The sequence below is a fragment of the Tetrao urogallus genome, assembly GCF_951394365.1.
Source record: "Tetrao urogallus genome assembly, chromosome: 6".
Classification (NCBI taxonomy): domain Eukaryota; kingdom Metazoa; phylum Chordata; class Aves; order Galliformes; family Phasianidae; genus Tetrao; species Tetrao urogallus.
In genome coordinates, this window is record NC_136819.1 from 44,564,568 (window position 1) to 44,586,934 (window position 22,367).

General features: G+C 43.9%; 1 protein-coding gene across 1 annotated transcript in view; it reads right to left on the reverse strand.

The window, feature by feature from the left end:
- CCDC88C (coiled-coil domain containing 88C) overlaps positions 1-21,232 on the reverse strand; it is a gene marked incomplete at both ends in the record, with an annotated part of 85,372 nt that extends 64,140 nt beyond the window's left edge. The window contains 3 exons of the mRNA XM_079536791.1: positions 13,984-14,092; positions 20,958-21,058; positions 21,173-21,232. Of these exons, the coding sequence (XP_079392917.1) occupies positions 13,984-14,092; positions 20,958-21,058; positions 21,173-21,232 (270 nt within the window). The remainder of the gene's footprint in view (positions 1-13,983; positions 14,093-20,957; positions 21,059-21,172) is intronic.
- Between the last annotated feature and the right edge of the window lie 1,135 nt (positions 21,233-22,367).

Consider the following 22,367-nt stretch of genomic DNA (forward strand, 5'->3'; position numbering starts at 1 on the left):
TAGAACATACGTTCTGCTCTGGGAAGAAGGTGATGGGAGTGGTTTCGTGGATGCATTTCTCTTTAAAAGAAAAAAAAAAAAAAAAAAAAGACCTAGCTCCCCACCTATTAACACTTTCCAATTTACACTGTTGTAATTCTGCTGGCTAAGGAAGCTAAACTCTTAAGAGATACCTGTGAAATTCTTCATTTCTTTTCCAGAAAAGGAAAAGCAAACAAGGGTGCCATGGTTCTATGTTTTTTGGGTTTCAGTATTCCACATCAACTGTATCTGGCAGCAATTAAGTCAGCATACACCTCACTCCACACATGCCTACTCTCAGATGATACATGTGGGTGAAAGAAGGGTTGGGGAACAAAGGAGGAGGAGGAAAGCTTTGCACTGTCCCCCAAATAGGTCTTCATTAAATGCTTTAGGAGGTCTTTGTTGCATGCAAGTAGAGCCTCCTTGCTGTCTCCTTGTAGCATCACAGACGCAAATCCCCTAATTGCATCTTTGGTATGCAGTAGGTACGAAATCTTCACAAAAGATGACATGAAAGGCTTGACTTGTTGGTCATAAACACGGACATTAGTCTTTCCTTGGGGAATGGTCAGTACAGAAATCAGATGTTCCGAATATATTCCTACCCATACAGTTCAAAGCAATGAATAATGCACTTTGGAAAAGAGCAACAACACACAATAGTGCAGTAAAGCACACATCACATTAAGCAAGTAATAGGTGGTGACCAAAAAAATGCATTTTTAATGAGCACCTCTTTATGAATGCACACAATGCAAAGTGGTTTCCAGTGCTTTGAAACACACCACTCCTCAGTGCAGATTAAAGATGTCTCAGTTACACAGAACTAGATGTGTAAGTTCTTTAGTTTCTCTTCAGACACCTCATGGTTTTATTTATTTTTAAGAAATACATTTAGCAGCCAAAGTTGAAATTCTGTACTCTTAATACTTACAGATTCTTTAATTAACACTAGGTAAATCTGCAGCTAATGCTAAACTTTGATGTGTGAATGCATCTGCTTCATCAGACGCGCTACTCTTCACACGCATACAACTAAGTGAAGGCGGCAGCCCAGCAGTTGGTGGAAGACGCAGCGTTTGAATCCCAAGGCCCAGACAGGCACGAACCATGGATTCATAGCAGTTCTTCCAAGTGAATCACCATGCTCCCAAGCTGTTCCTGAACTAGCCCACAGGAAACCCAGGGACAAGAGTTAGACACTAGTCTATAGCAGGAGATGTTCCAGTACTACAGAGAGCTGAAGCATCAGGCAAGCCATTTCACCACCGTTACCTATCCACACAAGAGGGAGCAGAGAAGTCATTTATGCTATTTAAAAAGCAATACTGGTTACTGGACTGTGCCACAACAGAAGAACTCTCAGAGGTTTCAGGCAGTTAATAGTCAGGAGATCAGACTTTGTTATCGGAACTATAGCTATATAACTATATAGCTATAGAACTATAATCAAATATGCTCAGCTCGACTGCATCCTGTTCTGTCTCAAAAGAGCCATATCTCAAGGACTGAGACAGCAGTTTAAGAAGTTACTCCAGTCTGAATCTTCCTGCATGAGGATCAGTATTACAGAAGAAGAAAATAAATGTGTTTCTCATCTCCTAAGTGAGGCTGTCTTGTTAATCTCTGAGATGACATATTCCTCGTATTTCAGTCACCACTTAAAAGCCCTGATTCATACAGAGACTTAAGGGCATACAGCAGGTTATTACTTCAGCAGGTTGCTTGTTTCTACCATACATAATACCCCTTGTAATTCTTAACTGTTTTCCCCCTCGAGGGCATACAGCATATGCTTTGGGATGAGAACTGGAACAGACTTGCTCTGAATCTCAAAGGAAAATTAATGACTTCTCATTAAAAAGGTGAGAGGTAGCAGTTAAACTCTTCCCTCTCCTATTTCATCCTTAAGGAAGATAATTCTTTGTCAAAAAATGCTATTTTTGGTTTAATAACTGTTTAGACAATACATTAAAAAACAAAAAAAACGCTCATCTCTGCAAACAGATGATTTTAGGTCTCCACTGCATTAGTCAGCCTGGTTCTGTTAACCACAAACTTCTTTGGCTTCTTAAGTGCCAGGAAACCAGTTTGCTCAATTTATCATATCTGATAGAGCAGCAGCATGTGCCAAAAAGGGTCCATATCACAGGGTAGATGGTAGTTAAAGCGCTCAAACTGTCACAAAAACCTTCCCCCTCTCCCCATCCTCACAACTGTATGCTTAGTGACGAGATCTCAGCAAATACTTTAAGATCCAAATTCTACCTTTTTATGAACATGAAACTTCTTTAAGGCTTTAATATTTGTACCAAAGGACAAAAACCCTTCACATCCTTCCCTAAGTTAAGGCAAGCAGAAGTGTGTCTTACATCAGCATGCCAGATACCTACAGTACAAATTATAGTAAGCTATGAAACTTTTTATATCTCTGTGTGCAGGGAGGAGCTGCCTGGCTGAATCAGCTGACCACGACTGCTGTTCTGAACACATTCCCTGGGGAAGAAAGTTTCTGTCACTCTGCATGGCCTCGTTCACCGTAGAAATTAAAGCTATTAAACACAAGAGTACTCAAGGGGACCTTCCTTTTGTGCTGCAGAACAGCAGGACACCAGCACAGACAGCAGAAACTTCACCTCCTGTCGATGCAGCGTGGGTGTAAGCCCTTATCTGAGAACATGTTCAGACCAGGCACACTGTCCCAGCAAGGGGCCACTGCTCCTGAAGACCAGTTCCCTGTTGCCTTATGTCACATACCCTGATTTGGAAGTGTTGAACACCCACCACACTGGCAGCATATCCAAATGATGGAGAGATCTTACAACCTGGCAGCAGACTGAAGGCTTGTGCTTCAAGAATCTGAAGTTGGGAAGCTGTGTGCTTTAGGCAAGTCAGACACACAGTCATTATCAATAAAGCAGGAATTTCAAAGTTATTAACCTGATATTTGTCATGCACTCCCAAGTAAAGAGATGCTACCATAGGTTTTCCACTTCTTTTCACTTCCATAACACATGAAAAGGGTCACTGGTTACAAATGTATTTCTACTTGTTTATAAGTAAATCAAATGAACCTCAAGAGATTTTTCCCTAATAAATGGGTGGCAGAGCACACAGCTCACCACAAAGGCTGCGTGCAGTTCAGTTTGCATGTCACAGAAGCAGCTGACTGTGCCAGCTCAGCTCTCAGATGAGTACATCTCTTACCAGTAGGCTGGGCAGAAGCCTTCAAAGCCAAGACAGGATGGGACCTTCTGCAGGCATTCACATGGTTGCTATAAACACTGCAAGTCTCCAAGTACTGATAAAGTGTGATGAAGCCCTTGACACTGGTAAGGGCTGTGATATGCTGTCAAGGAGAAGAGCCAAAACAAGCCATGATCTGGCAGCCAGCTCTGATTTCACAATGTCCAAGGGTATCAGAGCAAAACCGCGGACCTAGCCAAGCATCTCAAACTGCACAGTCAGTACTGCTTATAATCAGGTCCCACACCATGAAAAGAAAGTACAAGTGAACTGAGAAGGTTTATAAAATGAGGCCAAAGTCTGCAGCATCTTATTGATAAGTCTTCAAGCAATAACAAATTATTTGAAATCTGAATCCCTCAATTGCATAGCATTTACACCCAGCAATTTATAAAGAGAAAGATCTAAGCAAAAAATGGAGCTCAAAAATCGCCTTCCCAAGTCAAGATGTTGGCTCAGGCTACAAAGTAAACATGTACTAGAAGAAATGCAGAGCAGTTCACTCAAGCTTGAGAATTAAAACGGAGCACTCCACTTGCATTTCTTCTGCATGACTGGAATCCAGGAGCCAGAGCTAAGCGCCAGAGCACTGAAGTGTAAGCAAGGCTTCTAATAATGGCAGCTTTTGTGGTCCTCCACTACCAACTCCTACTTTCTGTATGTACAACTATTAAGAGCAATCCACATGCTGTTCAGAGAAGCATTTGTCTCAAATCTTACAAGCAAAGACAGAAAGAAATACTGACACAACTTTTTCAAATTAAAAAAAAAAAAAAAAAAAACCACAGCGATTGTTCTTGTTTTTCTCTCTTCTTGAAAGAAAAATATATTCAGGAAGTGAAATAAAGACACATATAATACTGACTGATCCATATCTGGAGAAATTATCCTTCTAATATACACAGCAATTCCGTATTTAGTATCAAAATTAAATTCACCTCCTCCCAGTATATGATGGCAAATGTTTATCCTCCTTTGGGACTCCCACCACTCAGTTTTCCTGTTAACACAGCTGCTCCAAAATAAACCAAGCATTAACCTCAGTGCAACACTCCCCTTTTCCTTGAGCACACTGCACTCCAAACAAACAGCTACTTCTGCATGGCAGATTGATGTTGGATTCCTTTATAGATACCTTTTAGTGAATTTTCTACATATGGGATCACATTTAGAAGTAATAATAACAACTCTAGCGTGCCACAGGGAACTTCTCTTGCTTCTAAACCTTAAAGCAAATAAATCAGGCCTTCTTACAATAAGTTCTTTAATGCTAGGTAACTAAATGGGACATATTTTTAATAGATGAAGAGTATCACCTATGTTATTTTTTATTTTTGTTTTTTTTTAATGTTAAATATCCCCAAGATACTTAAATAGAATTAATACAAGATTGCTCTCTGTAGAGACCAGGAGTCTTCCCCCCTGTCCCCAAGAGGCAGATGCCTGTCACGTCTTCCGTCACCTAGCAGGCTCTAATGATGTCACTGAGTCTAAAAAAGAAAATAATAAACATCTAGAGACTTTTAATAATGCTAACTATGAAAGAGGACAGACAGTGACAGCTCCACAGGGACCTTCGGTCTGCTGAGCAGGTTTTTATTTAGGCACTTTCAGCGGCCATGTGAGAGCCCAGCAGAATGTAAAAGCTTAACTCTCCTTCAGTTCCATCTCTTAATCATCATGTGAAACAGGAGAGGAACCAGCTCTCACACAGCTTACATTCAAACAGCCCACCTAAAAAGCTGTTAAAAAAAAAAAAACACAACAAACCAGTGCACACAATCTGCTTTATCTGCTCCTTAGAGAGTTTGCAAAGGAAGGATTTTAAAAAAGAAAACAGCATAACTTGCACAGGGAAGTTGCATGTATGCATCACAGTATTTTGATTTCAGTGCATTCATGACTAAGTACCTTTAATTTACACTGTCATAAAGACTACATTCTGCATAAAGTACAAAAGGCATCCTTTGCTGAGGTTTGCCTTCAGTGAGGTAACAAGCAGGCTAACGCTGCTTCCTGCAGCCAGTTCTGCTCCTGCTTGGGAGCCAGGCAGGCTCTCTGCAGGACAGACACAGCCACTCCACACCTTCTCCTATGCCCTACAGCAATCAACTGCCAGAAATACCAGGGGTCAGAATAAAGCTCCAGCAGACCTTTATGATGCAGCCCACATTTTGTTTCCAAAGTAAATACAACTCTGCACTTGGATATGATGCTTCAGTTCCAGAAATGAATGGGAGGATCTCAATCACTCCTTCAAAGAGGCTGATAACCGCTGCTTTAGAAGATATCCCAAGCATCTGCCTCAGATTAAAACACCATGGAAGTATTGTTTACAGACCTAAAATAAATAAATAAAACTCATTAGCAAAAGCAGTGTGTGGGAATATAAGCTTGTAACAACAGCTATTGAACACAAAACCCAGATCTGCTAGACAAGACGCACAAAGATGACCTCTGCTCATGCTCTGGGTCAAAGACTCTCCAAAACCAACAGGAACAACCTTCCACACCCAGCCTTGATCCAGACTCAGCACTGTGAGGGAACAAGACTGGAGTCAATCCAGCATGCTACAACCTGGCACATGAGAATCTCAAGGAAAGTCACCCTGCATTAAAGAATAGTTTTCAGACAATTGGCAAAAAACAAAAACAAAACACCTTCATTTGAAAGCTGCCATTAAACAGTAGAAGTCTTTTAGGGAACTGCCATGCAATTAGAGGACTTGTCTGCAATCACATTTCACATTTTTGTACAATTTCTTGTCTCTCTCTCTGTATATACACAAAAATGACACAATCCCCTACAGAAACAAAAAGAAAGTAATCTTCAATTTTCACTTTTTTTTTTTTTTTTTTTAGCAAAAATGAATCTCAACTACCAGCCCTAAGTAGCATGCAGACCATTTTCTAACACAACTGAAACTGGAGGCCTCTGCAAGAACTCGGTTATCTCCTTAGCTAACACAAAATGGGACATCTGCCCAGAATTTAGGCAGAGGCTTCATAAACAGTATTGTATGGGACCAAATAGCAACTCCACTGCAAAACTCTTACAGATGGGCTCTGCTCAACTCTGCCCCTGTGCTTACGGCTCTGCAATCCTCAGTCCCTTAGCTGCTAGTCACCTCGACCTCCCTACAAGCCTGCAAAGATGCATAGAAACCATGGGGAGCAGGACAAGAGGCAGCTTGTGCCAGTAGTTCACACCTTCCTTTCACACCAGCCTCCACTAACACATTTGCATTTTTGAGACACAGCCTTTGATTAACAGCAACACTCCAAAGCCTACACGCGAACCCTGCCCTGCTGTTCTGACCACTGCACAAACACATTTTTATTTCAGGACGCTGCTCTTCTTTTGGCTGGGCTTCATTTATCCACACTGTGAACTCACGCCTCTGTAGCTTATTAGAAAAAAAAAAAAAAAAAAAAAAACAACACACACAAAGCTGCACAGACACACGTCAGCCTGTTCGGCTCTTTCCCAAATTCCAGTTCCAGGAAACAGGCCTCAGATTGCTTGGCTGGTAGTTTCGAGTCACCTGTTTCAGCTTCTTTCTCACTGAAGTGCCTGATAACAGGCCTGCAGGACAGATGCTCCATCCCTGGAAGTGTTCAACACCAGGTTGCATGGGACCCTGGGCAACCTGGCCTGATATCAGATCTGGAGATTGGTGGCCCTGCGTGCGCCAGGGGGTTTGGAGCTTGATCTTTAGGGTCCCTTTCAACCCAAGCCATTCCATGATACTATACATTGATGATACCATCTTTCTGATTGTTCTGGCATTCTGCTTGCAGAAGAGCAGTACCACTGTCCCCAGGTGAGGGACTAAGCAGAGGCCAACACCAGCTCAGCACCCCCAGAATGCCCACACCACAGCCAGCATCTCACTGACTGGCACCCATCGCCATGATAGCAGCACATCCTCACAGTGCCAGCCTCGTGCACAGCCTTCATGTATCATGACCACACTGCTGCACAACAGTACAGCTAACGAAAAATATTTTGGTCAATGCAGAACCAAGGAGGGCTCTTTAAGTTAAGTACTGAATAAATACATATAGAAAGCCATTCTACCTATGACACATTCAAAATAACCAGTGTATTTTAGTGAGAGGAAGAAACAAACACGAAATTGATAACATCACACTCCAGGTCACATTGATGACAAAGCAGCATTTCCTGAGTAAGGCCCACAGCCTCACTGAGACACTGAGCATCTCTGCGATAGCATCATAGCGTGACAGGCAAGTCAGTATTAACTTATTTACTGTACAGCTGTTAAAAAGAGCCTCAGCAGTTGATTAATGTGTTCCTATGTGCAGCTGCCAAAATCGGGCCACAAAAGCTGTATAGCTTTGGTAGGTGCAAGAAGACAGTTCCCAGACATAACGCAGAAACGGGTCAGGAGTCTGTACGAATACAGCTCATACAACCACACAGCAAAGGGAAAGAACACACACACACGAGTGCATAAGATCAATCAAGCATCTGAATTAGAGAGAGCTTATCTGTAGAAGCTTTTGATGTCTTGCTCTTGACACTGTTAATAATCTTGGAATTTAAAGCTCTAGATGATGAAAGGCTCCTCCCACCACTGCCAAGCTGCTAAATTAGAGATCTAGGGAACAGGAATCAAAGAAAAGAAGCCACCCACACATACTGTATTTTGACATACCAATAGGCAATAACATCAAAAATATGAATTTAGTTCTACCATCTAGCTCAGTATGCTACTGTATTTGAATTCCCTTCCCTCTCCCCCTCCCCAGAGAGAGAAATGCTTTTCTACTTCAGAAAAATGTCCTTTTAAGTGTATTTCTAGCATTTTTGTGTTTACTTTGCTAAGGAGTGGATTCCAGGGCCAGTAGAATTAGCAGGCCTAGCAGAGAAAGATTTTAACACACAGAAAAGGACATTGTACTTCCAGAACTTTATTTATAGCTCAAATACAGTTGCCAGTTCATAACTTGTGTCCAAATCTGGAGCTTGAAGTTCAAATTCATGTCCACAATCCAGCCAAGAGCTCCCAACCTGACTCAATGCTCCAAATACAGAAGCAGGCATTGTTTATCCACCTGGAAGCCACTGGCATTGCAAGACCCCAGCTGAACCACAGGGAGAAGCAGTTTTGGCCCCAGCTTAAAGACAGAAATCTCTCTCCTATGGAAGACCCAGCCTCAGCACTACTGCAGACCCAGTGTCAGAGCTCACAGCAACAGCCACCTCACAGGCAGCTAACGCCTTTTAATTCATCATCACTATATGACACTTAATTGATAAGAAATCTTGCTGCTTGTACTTCATTTGCTCCATGTTGGCACAGAAAAGTAAAAGCAGACTGAGAAACATGAAGGGTGCCTTGCTTTTCAAGACATCCTTCTTCACCATTACCTGAGCTTAGGTGGGGCAGGTAGGAATTGAGGTGATATAAAGTTCTTAAGAGCTCAGTAAATAGCTCCATATTTACTTCTCCACAACCTAACTTTAATAAAAATGCTAAAGAATGAGAGTTTTTTATTGCAACTGCACAAACCACATAGTCGTAACTCATTTTAGAGCTCACATAAATAGACTATTATTTTTTTTTTTTTTAAATGGAGACATATTTCCATCTGTTTTAGAAACATGAGGCAATTTGCAAAGTATTCAGTGGCCACAGCTGAAGAACTACAGGCAAAACACAGCTGTGACCACAGCACTTCTTCCCACAGCAACTGCTCATCCACATACTCCCTATGTGGCCACAGCACCCATGCTGGGACTGGCCAACAGATGATAATGTTCTTTCTTAATCCTCTCAACAACCTCAAAATTTTACATAACTTGTAGGAATTTTTGCTTAAGAATGCAGTACATACAGCTGGAATGGTTAGTGGCATTTTTGAAGGTTAAGAAACTAGCTGACATCAAAACAAATTCTTTCATTAATTTAGTTTTTTGGGGGTTGCTTTTGTTTGTTTTTAAATAAGCTGCTACCAAAGCAACTGTTAGCTCCTTAGACTTCTGAATCTGACAATTGACAGGAGCAGAGGATGCACAAGGCCACTGTGAGCTTCCCCCACCAGCCTGCCTTTAGGCCCTTCCAAACCCTCAGTCTAAGAGTGCTCTCTGAGTGCAGAGATTTGGGCAGCTCTTCACACACAGACATTTCAAGTGACAGCATCTACAGGATTTACACACTCTCTGTAGCATGGCAAATCCATGTTTTCTAACTTCTCCCCTCCACTGATGGAAACAATCATAGGCTTATAACACTTTAAAAACAAACAAACCCTATCAACACACTGCCAGAAACAAGAACTGCCACAGGCCACTGTGAAGACAGCTGCCACAGCTGGGATTAATCACCTCTCTGAAAAGAAACAGAAGGTGCCAGAGCAATTAAGGGCCATAACAACATACTATGGACCTTATGAACCTGGGTCAAGCATGTTTATTCCTGTGAAGTCAAACATCATTAGGTCTTCCGATTCTTGCACCTGAACTGCTCTCCAGCTAACTGGACTAGTGGCTGATTTTTAGTAAAGCTCACAACAGAAACATTACCAAAAGAAGAGAGTGTTCAGGAATAGCAAGATAAATTCACCTCTGTTACACTGGGCTATCCTTTGCTGGCATGCAGACTGACATTCCCAACTGCGCCTGCATGACAAGGCAGCAGATCACAGCGCCAGGTCAGCCAGACCCATGAACACAGGTTAACTGCAGTACGTGGGGAAGATTTCACCCTTGGACAAGCACGCACAACATCAACCCCACTGAGAAGTGAGCAAGCATTCCTTCCCCAGTACTCTCCATTCTCTATCAAGCCCTTTAATCAACATCATCACTGCACTAGGCAGTGGCTGACTCTCACTGTACCAAGCCACATCATACAAAGCCATTCTGAATTTCAGTTTAAAGACAGCCAAGTATATGAACTCAGCCTGAACAAGATGAGACACTGTGTCATACAATGAGCAACAAACACATTCTGCCTAACTCAGCCCTTTGTTAAGATATGGCACCAACTCCAGAAGTTTTATGACCCACCATTTCTCCAGCAAACTGGGGCTGAAACAGCTATTAAATGCAGCTAATGACAGATTCCTTTGAATGCTCAAGAAATCCCACAGCAAAATGAGTCATTTGCCTTGTTTCCAAAGCAGAGGCCCCCACCCCAGGAACAGACCTGCAGAGGTACAACTGCTCAGACAGCATAGCACGCAGAAATGTCTGCCTGCTACCAGAAGTAACCACTCTTACATGCCCAATTACATATGAAATAAATAATATATAACTAATATATATATACAGCAACCAAAGTTGTCCCCCACTTCAAGTAAGTCTTTAACGTTTTTATTCCTAGCCATCTACAATCAGGTTTTGCGAAGGTGAAAGTTGGGAAGGCAGCTCTTCAAGAAGTTGTTAGAAAATTCAGTTTGCAAACTTCTGAAAACGAGATATTATTTGAACTGAAAAAAGGCTTCTTCGTGGCCATTATGTGCCCTGAAGGGTCACCTAGCTTCTGAATATCAGATTTATTTTTAGTAGCCTTTAAGTCACCTTTCTCAGATACACAGATTCCAGTAACACAAATCCATGCCACATCCTTGACTGGTTCTGCATAACAACAGAGGGGCCATTACTCTATCATACCTACTATCATTCCTCTATAAAGCATGAGGAGACACAGCCTATCAAATTCATTAAGTTATAACCTTGACTTGGGTCCATCCAGTGAAAGGGAACGTGAAGTGTCAGGACCAATGGTGTATTTTTAGAGCTTTTGTTTCCCTTGAGGAAGCAGCAGATTCTGTTCCTATTGTTTGTCAGGAACTTTCCCCTCCCACTGCCAGCCTGCAACCAAAATCCAGTCTGTATGTTCAGTCAGTAGGACACAACCCTCACTTCAACTATCGCTGCAAGCAACACCTACGACTTCAAGCTATTAAAAAGAAAACAAACACAAAGATAAATATTAGCAGCAGGCTTAGCAATACTTACACAAGGGCTACTCCAAAAGTAATGCCTGTTATTTTGTTACATTAGCCCACAACATCAGAGGGGGATGTCCCTGGTAGGGCAACAAGGCTGAACCTTCCCAGCAGTATTCTATTACATGTTGCCATGTGACACATGGCAGCAGAGGGGCACATGACAGAATGCTGTATGACATCAAAGTGTGGATGTGAGCAGTGAGTGCTGCATTTAGGCAGCAGCAACATGAACGACAAGCCACATTCCAGACAGCCATGCAGATTTTTACAAACATAGCATGCAGGTTCTTGTTCATTGCTGGAAAACAAAACACAAGAACTCACAGTGGTGACTATGTTGAAAAAAAGCCTTTCACAGCTCAGAATTTGTTCTATCAAATAGCATTTTTGTGCTCTTTTTATCTGTTGTGGTTTCCATGGAAACAAATAGGACACATTACTTTTGGACTCACCAGTGTATATTCCACACTATCCCTATTGAACAGTTCAACTGCATGTTAAAAAAGCTCTAGCTAAAATGAACTAGTTAGCTCAGACTGTAAAACACAAAAACCTCCAAGTATCTAACACGAATACCCGTACGGTGCTACACTCCACCCTCAGCTACAGCACAGACAGCTTTAACTCTTTCCACACAGCATCAAAAGAAAAGGAAACTCAGATTAACATTCAGATCTTGGATCTCATTTGAAGATACAACTGTGACAAGGACAAATAAGTTTCTTATACTATGGTGCCATCATACAAAAAAGTTATGATGGGCTGTAATCACACATTTTCAGGACCAAATGCAAATGATAAATTCTCATGATAATTGACTGCTATTTACATGCATTATATATACAGTCTTCAAGCAGCAAGATTTGCTGTACTTGAGGTTTTCTGAGCTACAAGAGGAACACCATTATTGTGTCTCCTGAGAGCCCAGACTACTGTTTTCTATTAAAAATTATGTTTTCACCTTCTTCAGTGGTTTCTAGCTTTATTGGATTACGATTACACTCGTAATCCAATAAAGCTCAGGTCAACAAGACATCAAAGAACACAGCACATGATTCTGAATCATTTCCCCTCCCCTCACCCCCCCCAACCAGATCTGTTTTCTCTTTGCATACTATTAAAAGAGGCTAGATTATCAAGACAAGCAGTTTGCTTGAAGAAAAAGCTTTAATTTCAACACCTGAAGAATCAGACTCTCAAAACTAAATATTGCAAGGATCGGGAAGGATAGTGAGAGTCTAGTCCTTTACAGTGTCCTTAAATACAGACCACTTTCCTTGCAGACTCTGTATACACACTTACACTGTACAGTGGATAACCAAGAAACTACTTCAGCCTCCAGTTACGACCAATGGAATCCCCACCTACAAATCACAAGTCTTAGGAATGACCACATTGTATCAGCTTCTCCCATTTTCAACCACAGAGACGTGGGTCAGCTGTATTCAGAAACACATGATGTCCTCCTCCCACATTTCAAACCTTAAGTTACACCCTCAATTTTCCTAATGCAGCTATAACTTGCTTAGGGAAGCCTGAAGCCGTATGGATGACTCCTCCATGCAAATCCAGAGCAAAGAATTGGTGGCATTAAACATGGAACAGAGCGAACAGCTCTGGAAGACAATGACAGCAAAAGGCCCTAGTATTATAGAGCAGTTAATTCAGTTGTAATACTTCTCTGTGTTTTGAGTACAAAAACAACACAGTCTCTCTCCTGTATTTACAAAAAAGTGAAGTGTCCAGGATTAAGACATTCACAGTTTAGTTGTTTTGTCCACTAAACAAGTGAGACATTTACCAGAAGTATTTCAGTAGTTTTTAGTGTTTTTGGACTGGTTTATGCTATGTAACATTCAAATATGGCAAAAAACACATACAAAAGGAAACACCAGCACAGTTACTTCTCTCAGCTAGCCTGAATATACACAACAGTGTGCATACTGAAAATCTATTTAGAGTAACTGAATTCACTCCAAGGGCTTTTCAGCAGGACCCAACATGTATTTAAGTCTGCAAAAGCATTCAGCTGTCACTGTCTTAGTAGAGGGACACTGACAGTCAGTTCAAGGATGTTACCTGAGAATAGTACTATTTGTGAGAAGCTGCAGTCATTTCTGCATTTATGTCTGTTAGAGTAGAAAGTGGCCAGATCTAACAGTTTGCTTAACACCTAAAAAACAGCTGCATAGTGTTGGAAGCCTGTCTTCAATACAAGAAAAGTTTGTTTTTCCTCATTAATATTTTATAAACCTGTGATTTTCGTTTCTAGCAAACACAGTATTTCACAAGCAAGTTTGGTGGCAGTCCCATTAAGAGAAGGTTACTTATTTTAAGGAAGTCTCACACATCCAAAAGCATTATTCCATTCTTCTCACATTCCAAAAGCATTATTCCAGCCTGGTCTAGCATTAAATGGGGAGGTTGGTAGCCCTGCATGTGGCAGGGAGGTTGGAGATTCATGATCCTTGAGGTCCATTCCAACCCTGGCCATTCTGTGATTCTATGATTCATTCTGTCATTCCATTGTCAGCAAGTCTCCCCCCAAAACACAGAGCACCATAACACTAGAGAAGGTATTATTATTTCTTAAGGAAAGCATGGTTGGAAGTACTTTCACAATAACACAATTTCCTCTCCATTTCCTGTAAAGTTTCCACCAGCTGCTGCATTAATTGAATCAGTAGAACAATCACCATAGTTCAATGAGCAAAGAGCAGATCTTACCTGATAGTAAGTCTTAATGTTTCTGACTAAGATGGTCAGGTTTTGAACCCGAAGATAGACATCATTATTTACATGCTTGTTAACACGGTGGTTGGTTGGCCGAGGGTCTCTACGAGCAGAGGAAAAAGAAAATTAATTATGCCTTTCCTTGGTGTTAAAACTTAACATCTCAATAACGCACCATTAGGAAGAACCTTAAATATATGTTCACTGAATTAGTTGACACAAGTATGTATGATACATATACATTAATTCATAATACAATAAGCTTTGCACTTATGTGTAGCTAAGAGATCTTACTGCATACCACTTAGGTTAATCCACACAGCAATTCAGGGCAGTTTCCCTCCTTATTTTCATTTCCCTGAGGCACAGACCATATGTAGTTTGTGCAAATTGGACCAAAGCAGTCTTTGTTAATATGAGTCTTAGCTCACTCAAACAAAGGCAAGCCTAGAGAAGACTTAACAGTTTGGCTTTAGGACTTCAAGTCTAGAGAAGAGTGTTAACACTTCATCACTGTGCAAACTGCAGAACTCTGATGTGTTATAACACCAAGGAAGCGAAGGTAAAAAGGAGCACTGAACTTTTGCTGCATCCAACTACCAGATACGGTTAGATTATCCCTCCCTCTCATATACCCGGGGTCTCACAATTAACAGTTCTAGTTCTACTGAGACTTCATATTTTAATGAAATATTAAGACAAGTAGGCATATACTTTATGATGGAGGAAAAAAATCTGTGTGGAGAAGTCAGGGGAAAACGTCTAAAGCTTCTGATTTTAATGAAAGGAAATTAAAGTGATACCTGAAGCAACTTTATTTCTCCCATTAAAAAATACAAAAGCTGCTAATGATAAATATGAATATGCACCTTCACATTCTGTGTGTATCATAACATCTTGGCAAGAAAACCTAAAAACCCTTGTCTACCAATATCACAGATCAAAGCCCAGCATTTCCCTTATAATAAAAGCTCTTATCAGCAAACGCCTACACAATTCCAACACCTGCCTCCCAGAGTCCTCCCTGCTCCGGCTGTTAATTAAGCCATTCACAGCTCTTACAGGGCCAAATATTGAACTCCGGTGTTGACTAGCAAGTAAGAGAAAAACTCCTCCAATATTTATTTTTAAAATTTATCTGCTAAAGTTTACATAACTATTCTATATATATATATTTATATATATATATATATATATATATATATATATATATATATATATATATATATATATTTTTTAAATGCACAATCACCCCAAAGCACCCCTTCAGACATGGAAATACGACTGCCTTGGCAGCAGATAACATCAGGGACAGCACCGAGGTGCCAGGGTTCAAACAAACTGATGCAGCAACAACCCAAATCGCCCTGATGCAAACCAGCAGGACTCTTCCCAGTCCTCACACCAGCAAAAGGTTTTCGGGTAGCGATCAGCACAGTAACACATTACGAAGAACAAAGAAGAGATCTTATCAAGCTTCTGGAGTAGAATCTTTAGTAAAGATTTCCCTCAGTTTCTGCTGCTCAGCGCCCGAAGCGCGAACGACTTCCTTTCACTGATGCTCGGACAGCACAATGTGGAAGCCACACACGCACACACTGTTTGCCAGTAATGGGTCTTCAGCAACACAGCAAGCAGTGGAAATGTAAATGGCTTGTACTCAGACTACTCTGCGTCAACATCTGCTCAGTTTTATCCCCAAAGAAGCTGGATGCTTAGCCTTTTTAGGCAAACTAGGAATCTAAAGGGGGAGGGTGGCTTTCAGTAGAGAGAAGCTGCCCAAGGAGAAGGCCAAGCTGAAGTTCTCCAATCCCACGTACAAGTTCTTGCTGTCACCTACAGCCAGGAAGAGAGCCTCAGCTGTCTGGCAGCAGCTGTCATACTGAACAATGGGGGGAAAAATACCATGTTGTTATTTGTTTGGTTTTTTTTGTTTTGTTTTTTTTCCCCACACTTGTTTAAAAAAGAAAGCCTTACAGTTTCACACTAACACAACTTCATACACGCATCAGAGGTAGCACGAAGTCATTAATGCTTAGTCTCCTCTCTTTAGCAGTTCCCACGGCTCAACACCCCCTTAAGGCACGCTTTCTCTCCCCCAGAAACTTCCTCAGCCCTGAAGCCCGTTCCTTGTATCTAAAACACTGCCCCACCCTCCACATCCCCCCATCTTCCTTCCGCTCCTCAGATGCTGCACAGTCAGACTTCTGCTCGGCCACCCCAACCACAACTCCAGCCCCACAGCATACCAGCAGCACCAGGGGAAGAAAATTATCTGGCTAAAAAAAAAAAAAAAAAAAAAAAACCACCAATCACATAGTAAGAGGTAAATTCTGTGCTGAAAGAAGCTTCTACCTTAAAGGAGACAGAGCTGCCAGTACTGCGCTCTGCATACTGAAGCACTTGTTTGGTTTTTGGTTGGTGACATTTCCACCAGTTTTACTGGGAGAAACTCCCAGGATCACACTGAAAATTGAAGAGGGTTGTTTTTTAACATTGGTAACCAGAGAAAGGGAAAGAATCGGTGCCTGAACACATCAGAAAAATCCCTGACAGCAACCTCAGTGATGAGTGCTTTTCTGTAGGGTTGCTTTTTCTCCATTGATGATGTTTGGTCTTTCCCATACCCACAAAGAGAAGCACTGCTTCCCTGCTTGTTAAAAACCACCTACTCCTCCCAGTATCAAAAGCATTCTGTAAATAGGACAGAGGCAGCCTGACCAAGGGCAGCCTTCCACAGACAAGAGAAAAAACATGCCAAGCTACCAGGATGTCTTGGTCCTCACTGCACGCACAAGTGCTGTATGTCCTCCAATCTGTATGCCTCCTGCAGGCTTTTAACAGAGGTGAAGATGGAACTAAGGGCAGGGTAGGCAAACCATGAGCTCAAGGCACGTGGAGCTGTCAGCAGCACTACCTGAACATTCACCCCCTTAAGGCAGCAATTAATGAAATCAAAACAAGAAAACAAGGGAAAAAATCATTTTGTTTCTAAAATTCAAAAAGACAATCCTATTTGAGCAATTCCAGACAAATAATCCAGATAAATAAGGAAGAAGCCCTCAAACCAGGCCCAAGGCTCATTAGCATCAGAACAGATCAGCAGCCCAGGCACACCCAGCATCCAAGCATCCACGGCCTCAACAACACACACACCTCTCTGTGGGGAGGCACAGAGTGCACTAGCCCAGGTCTCCCACCACTCAACTTCCTCCTCTTACTTAACAGGGATGAATCTGCTGGATGGGTTTCTAAATTATCTGAAAACAACGGTAGAAAGCACACTTTGAAATGTGATTGTGTTAAACGGATATGTACCTTTAGCCTCCCACTCCGCATGCTGCTTGCTGCAAACCATAGCAGCAGCACAGCAGTTGGGCTGTTCCCATCACGAGGTCCAAATTTAAGATGACAGACTGACAGTACCACATACTGGGGCAGCTGCTGAAATTTAGAAATCCATTCCTGTGAACTTAGAGGCCTTAATGCAAATGATTTAATCAGATGTACTCCTGAAACACACTTCCGCTTCCTGAATGCTTTAGCAGAAAAGCAGAGTCTGTGTCAGCCAGAAGAATTAGGACCAATCAGTATAAAGCACTGATGTGCCTGCACGTATGAACTCCTGTATTGTTTCCCAGATAAAACTTTAAATAGGAGGTGTAGATACTTGCTTACACTCCTGGTATCACACAACTGCAGTATAACAGTGAGAGCAGTATATGCCGTGCCATGTGCTTCTCTCATAGCAGAGAGTAATATGCAAAAAAAAAAGTTTAGATTTGTCCACAGAGAAGTTCATTTACTCGACATCAATCTGCCAGAAACACAGCAGCTCAGGACACAACAGTTGCACTCTGAAGATTAACATAAGCATTTTCAATAAAGCCTGTTAATTCACTACTGCAGATGTGCAACATTTAATGTGTCCTCCATGCGTGAGCAGGTTGGGGTATGCACAGGAAAAGGAAGCCACTCAAAAACAACACAAAAATAACCTTAAAAAAATGTCTAAGATATAAGTGGAAAACCAAATGCTATCCTGTGTCTCTTCTGCTGTATTTATCAGCTGACGCACCACAACTGAGAACTAAGCAATCCTAGACAACCTTTTCAAAAGGGGTCTCGCTCCTTCAGGGGCTAAAAAAGCAGTACAGTAGAACCCAATAGCTCGGAGGAGGATCGGGGAAGGCACAGCCCCACTGTCACCCATTCCAGGCAGCTGTGGGGTCCTGACAGGCAGGAGACACAGCAGAAGTCCCCCATCTCTCTGGTGACGTGGCCATCTCACTGATACAAACCCAGTTGAGGAACTGGGATTTTTGCTTGTTCAAGTTGACAGAGAGAATCTGGGCAAAACCCAATCTACTACAACCAAAACCAAATAGTGCTAGAAGCAGTGCAGCCCACTGGGCACCACAAAGAGCTGCAGCCTTCCTTTCACTCAGTCTCACCTCAACAGGTCTATCTGGATTTCTGCAAAGACACCAGACTTTCCAGTCACACGCTAAACTTCAACACCAACTGGCTGCAGGATAGAAGCATTTTAGTTTTAATACAGAAATTAAGAATAATTCTGCTTTCAGAACCTTCATAAAAACAAACCTGTTGCTCTGCAGCAAAGTGCTGCAACACACTGGTGTCTGGATGTCAAGTCATACATACGTCTACGTAAGTTGTGCTCTAATAAGGAGGCAAACAGAAGTAAATCTGAAAAACTACAAAGTGAACTAACACATGTAAGACGGCAGCTATCCACAACAGGAATCCTCTTTACTCTACTTCCCTGTACCCTGTGCACATGTGCTTTCAGGTAAGGTTTACTCATGGCATGCTGAGTTCTATCAGATGCCGCCAAAGGCTCTCATTAATAACATTTCAGTGGGAAGAAATCTCAGTCCAAGCACCAAAATCATCCTTAAGGCCTAAAGCTTGCAGAACTGATGAGAGCAGGCATTTTTAAAACACATTTATTTTTCTACTCTGAGAGCTTTGAAGCAGAAACACCCCTTGAAAGGCACTCTCAATTTATAGGCAAGTGGTAATTGCACTGCAATTTTTAAAGGTTAAGTTTGAAAAAGTGAAGGTCACAGATGGCACCTCACTTGGTCAGGATACATAAACACAACTGTGATCTTTCCTCAGTCAAACAGCTCCAGACTCTCCGTACAAGTATCTTAGCTTCAAGCTCCTTAGCCACCATCAGAAATGCTGCCAAGGCTACATAAAAAGGGAGAACTATTGTGAATAATGGGACAGTTCCCTACTGCACGCAGCCTGGGCTTCCCCAGGAACACTGCCTGTGACGTGCTGGCAGAGACGGTTTTTGGAAGAAAAAGTTATTTTCCTGACTGCTTAAGGCAAGTAAACATGCCAGGGTATTTCTCACCAACATACAACATCCAACAAAATGCCAAACTGTGCTCTGCCAGCCTACACACTTGAAGTTCCTTATTTCAATGGGATCTCACTGTTCTCTCCCTGTACCCACAGCAATATTAAGTTGTTCCACAGACCTGAACAATTTTACCTCTGCATATATATATTTCAATAGCCAATTACAAAATACTTAAGCTCCTTTATTGTATACATCAACTGATAAAGTACTTCTCAAATATATCACTCACTCAAGAATGTTACAGGCATTCAGCAGCCACATAACTTCAGCCTATTCAGTAACCAGAACTGGGAGTGGCCAAGCATTAAGTTCATTTTCATTGTTTTGAAATACTTAATTCTTTCATGCATTAGATAACTGTGATAGTCGTTAGTTAAACCTGCAGCCAACTCGCAATTGCCACAGCTCCTTGAGAGTTTGGGCGTTTATCTCCATGCCAAACACAACCATCAGAATAAAACTGTGCTCCCCACATTTTGGAAAAGGTACAAACTCTCTATTTGAGGCTCTAATTCGCACAGACAGGTCTTTTAGAAAGGTAATTACTCTTTAGAAGATGCCATCTCCAACATTTTCTCTTCACAACCAACACCGTACTGTTTTATGCCACTACTTCACTACCCCCAGGTAGGGGAGCTGATCTAGATTCTCATCTGAACCACAAACCTTCACCTTCCACTGAAGTTCCAGTGCAGAATTTCCATAGCTAGCAAACTTGAAGCCAAAGTAAGCCTGAGTTACCTCTGCAGTGGGAACACCACAGATAACAGAGCTGCCAGCTGAGTTCTCAGTCTGCCGGGGGTTGTTTGTTTCTTTTTTCAGCTTATTTTCAAAAGATAATTACTTTTAAAGATGATAACACAAACTCCCACAGGCATTTGAGCTGGGCCCAGCTTTACCAACCAGTGGTCAGACTTCAGCCGATTCCACTCTGAACAGACCACAGCACCAGAACTGGGAGCTTCTGAACACTTCCTTCCCTGCAGGCCAGGCAGAGCTTCTCCCCGTGAGCCCTTTAGTGGGTGCGTTTGGGAACACTTGGAAGCAATCACAGAAATGATATAAAACCAGACAGGGTCTGCCTGCAGCAGACGAGCAGCAGGGATACGGTTTAAAATGTCTAAGTTTTAGTAGCCATTTACTCCAACGATAGAAGCTGTTTTCCACCTTGCTCTTTGAACACACTCTTAACTTTCCTCAGGCCCTGCCTCTGTAGCACTGCCTGAAATAAACGTTACCAAAAGTTTCCCTTCTGCCAAAATACACACAGGACACAGAGCCCTCAGCAGCACGAAGACACGTTTCAGATGCAACCGCCCCAGTAAAGCTTCACTCGCTCAAGTACTTTCATTTCCTTATTTATAATGCAACACGCCTCCCCTAAAGCACACGAACAGCCAAAAAAGAGCTGTTTTTAGAAAGGCACCGAACCACAACGCGTCCGAGCAGACTACAAGACCGGATCGGTTCGAGTCTTCCTTTGTGTTCGGGAGTTCCCAGCCGCCGAAGCGCTGCTCCCAGCCCGCAGGGACCCCCCAACCCACGGCCGCCCGGCCCCCGCCTCACTCACATCTGCAGCATGATCCTGTTGAGCAGGACGCCGTCCGCCAGCTCCATGTACATGCCGAGCTTGTCCTCGCCGCCGCCCCCCAGCGCTCCGAAAGTTTTCACCTGCCGGGGAACGAAGGGCGGAGGCTCGTTGCTGGGGCTGGAGCGTCCCCCAACCCCGCGGCAGGTGGGGGCCCTGCTCCCCCCGCTCCAAGTCGGGGACCCCGCGACACTCACCCAGGTCACCAGGGGGCTCTGCAGGAAGAGCTCCAGCAGTTCAGAGATGGTCACGTCCATGTCGCCAGGGCAGGGCGGGCGGCGCGGCGGCGGGGCGGCTCACTCGGCAGACAAAGGCGCCGAGCCCATGGCTCCACTGCCCGGCAGCTGCCGCCTACAGCGGCGACCCCGCGCGGCCCATCGCCCTCCGGCCCGCGGGGCCGGACTGGCGCCGCTCCGCCTCCCCCCGAGCCGGCACCAGGCCGCCGCCTGCTACCGAGAGGGGCCGCCCGGGCACGAGACCGCCGGGGTCAGCGAACCACGCCGTGGGAAGCGGAGCGGCCGCCCGCGGGGCGACCCTCTCGAGGGGGAGCGGCGGCACGGAGCCCTCGGCGGTACCGCTCCGGAACGCACGCGGCGCACCAGCGCTGCTCGGCTCAGCCGGCCCCGTCGCGCACCGCCAGCTCCGCTCCGGCCGCGTTACCTGTGGCGGGGCGCGCCCTCGCGCCGGCAATTAGAGCCGGGCCGCGGCCGCGCCGTGACGGGCGGCACCCGCGGCCAATGGGCGCTGCCGAGCGGCCGGCGCGGACCAATGGGACGTCCGCAAGGGCGGGAGGGGGCGAGACGGCGCGGGGCTGCGGGCGCTGCTCGGCCTCGGGCGCTGCCGCCTCGGTCCCGCCGCGCCGCGCTCCTGCTGCGCACCTGCGCGTTTCGGGGCTCGACGCCGCCACGTGGCTCCGACGCTTCTGCCGCTGCTTCGCTTTCGACGGGGAGCGGCCCCAGCCCGGCCCCCGGGCACGTGGCTTCGCTCCGCAGCACTGCCCCGGGGCGGGAGAGAGCTGTGCAGGCACCGCTGCTGTTGGTTTAGTTGCATAAAGGCCAATAATGTGATGTGCTCTTGCAGTCACAGCAGATCTACTCATTTTAGGCTGCTGTGTACGTTGAACCGCTGCTGTTGAGGAACTTAGGTGCACGCAGTTTAGCCGAGCTCGCGTGGATCCGTCTGTCTGGGAACGGACAGGAGGAACATCCAGTATTCCCCAACGCCCCGGGTTAGACGAGCACTGTAATTTAACTCCTGCAGCCCTTTGATCTCCCGTCTCTTGGACATATTTCATTAAGTAAATTGTAAGGCTGTTACTGCGGTGCTTACAGCAGAGGATGAAGAGCCGAAAGGGCTCAATAATATTTGAAAAACGCACGACCCTCTCCAGGG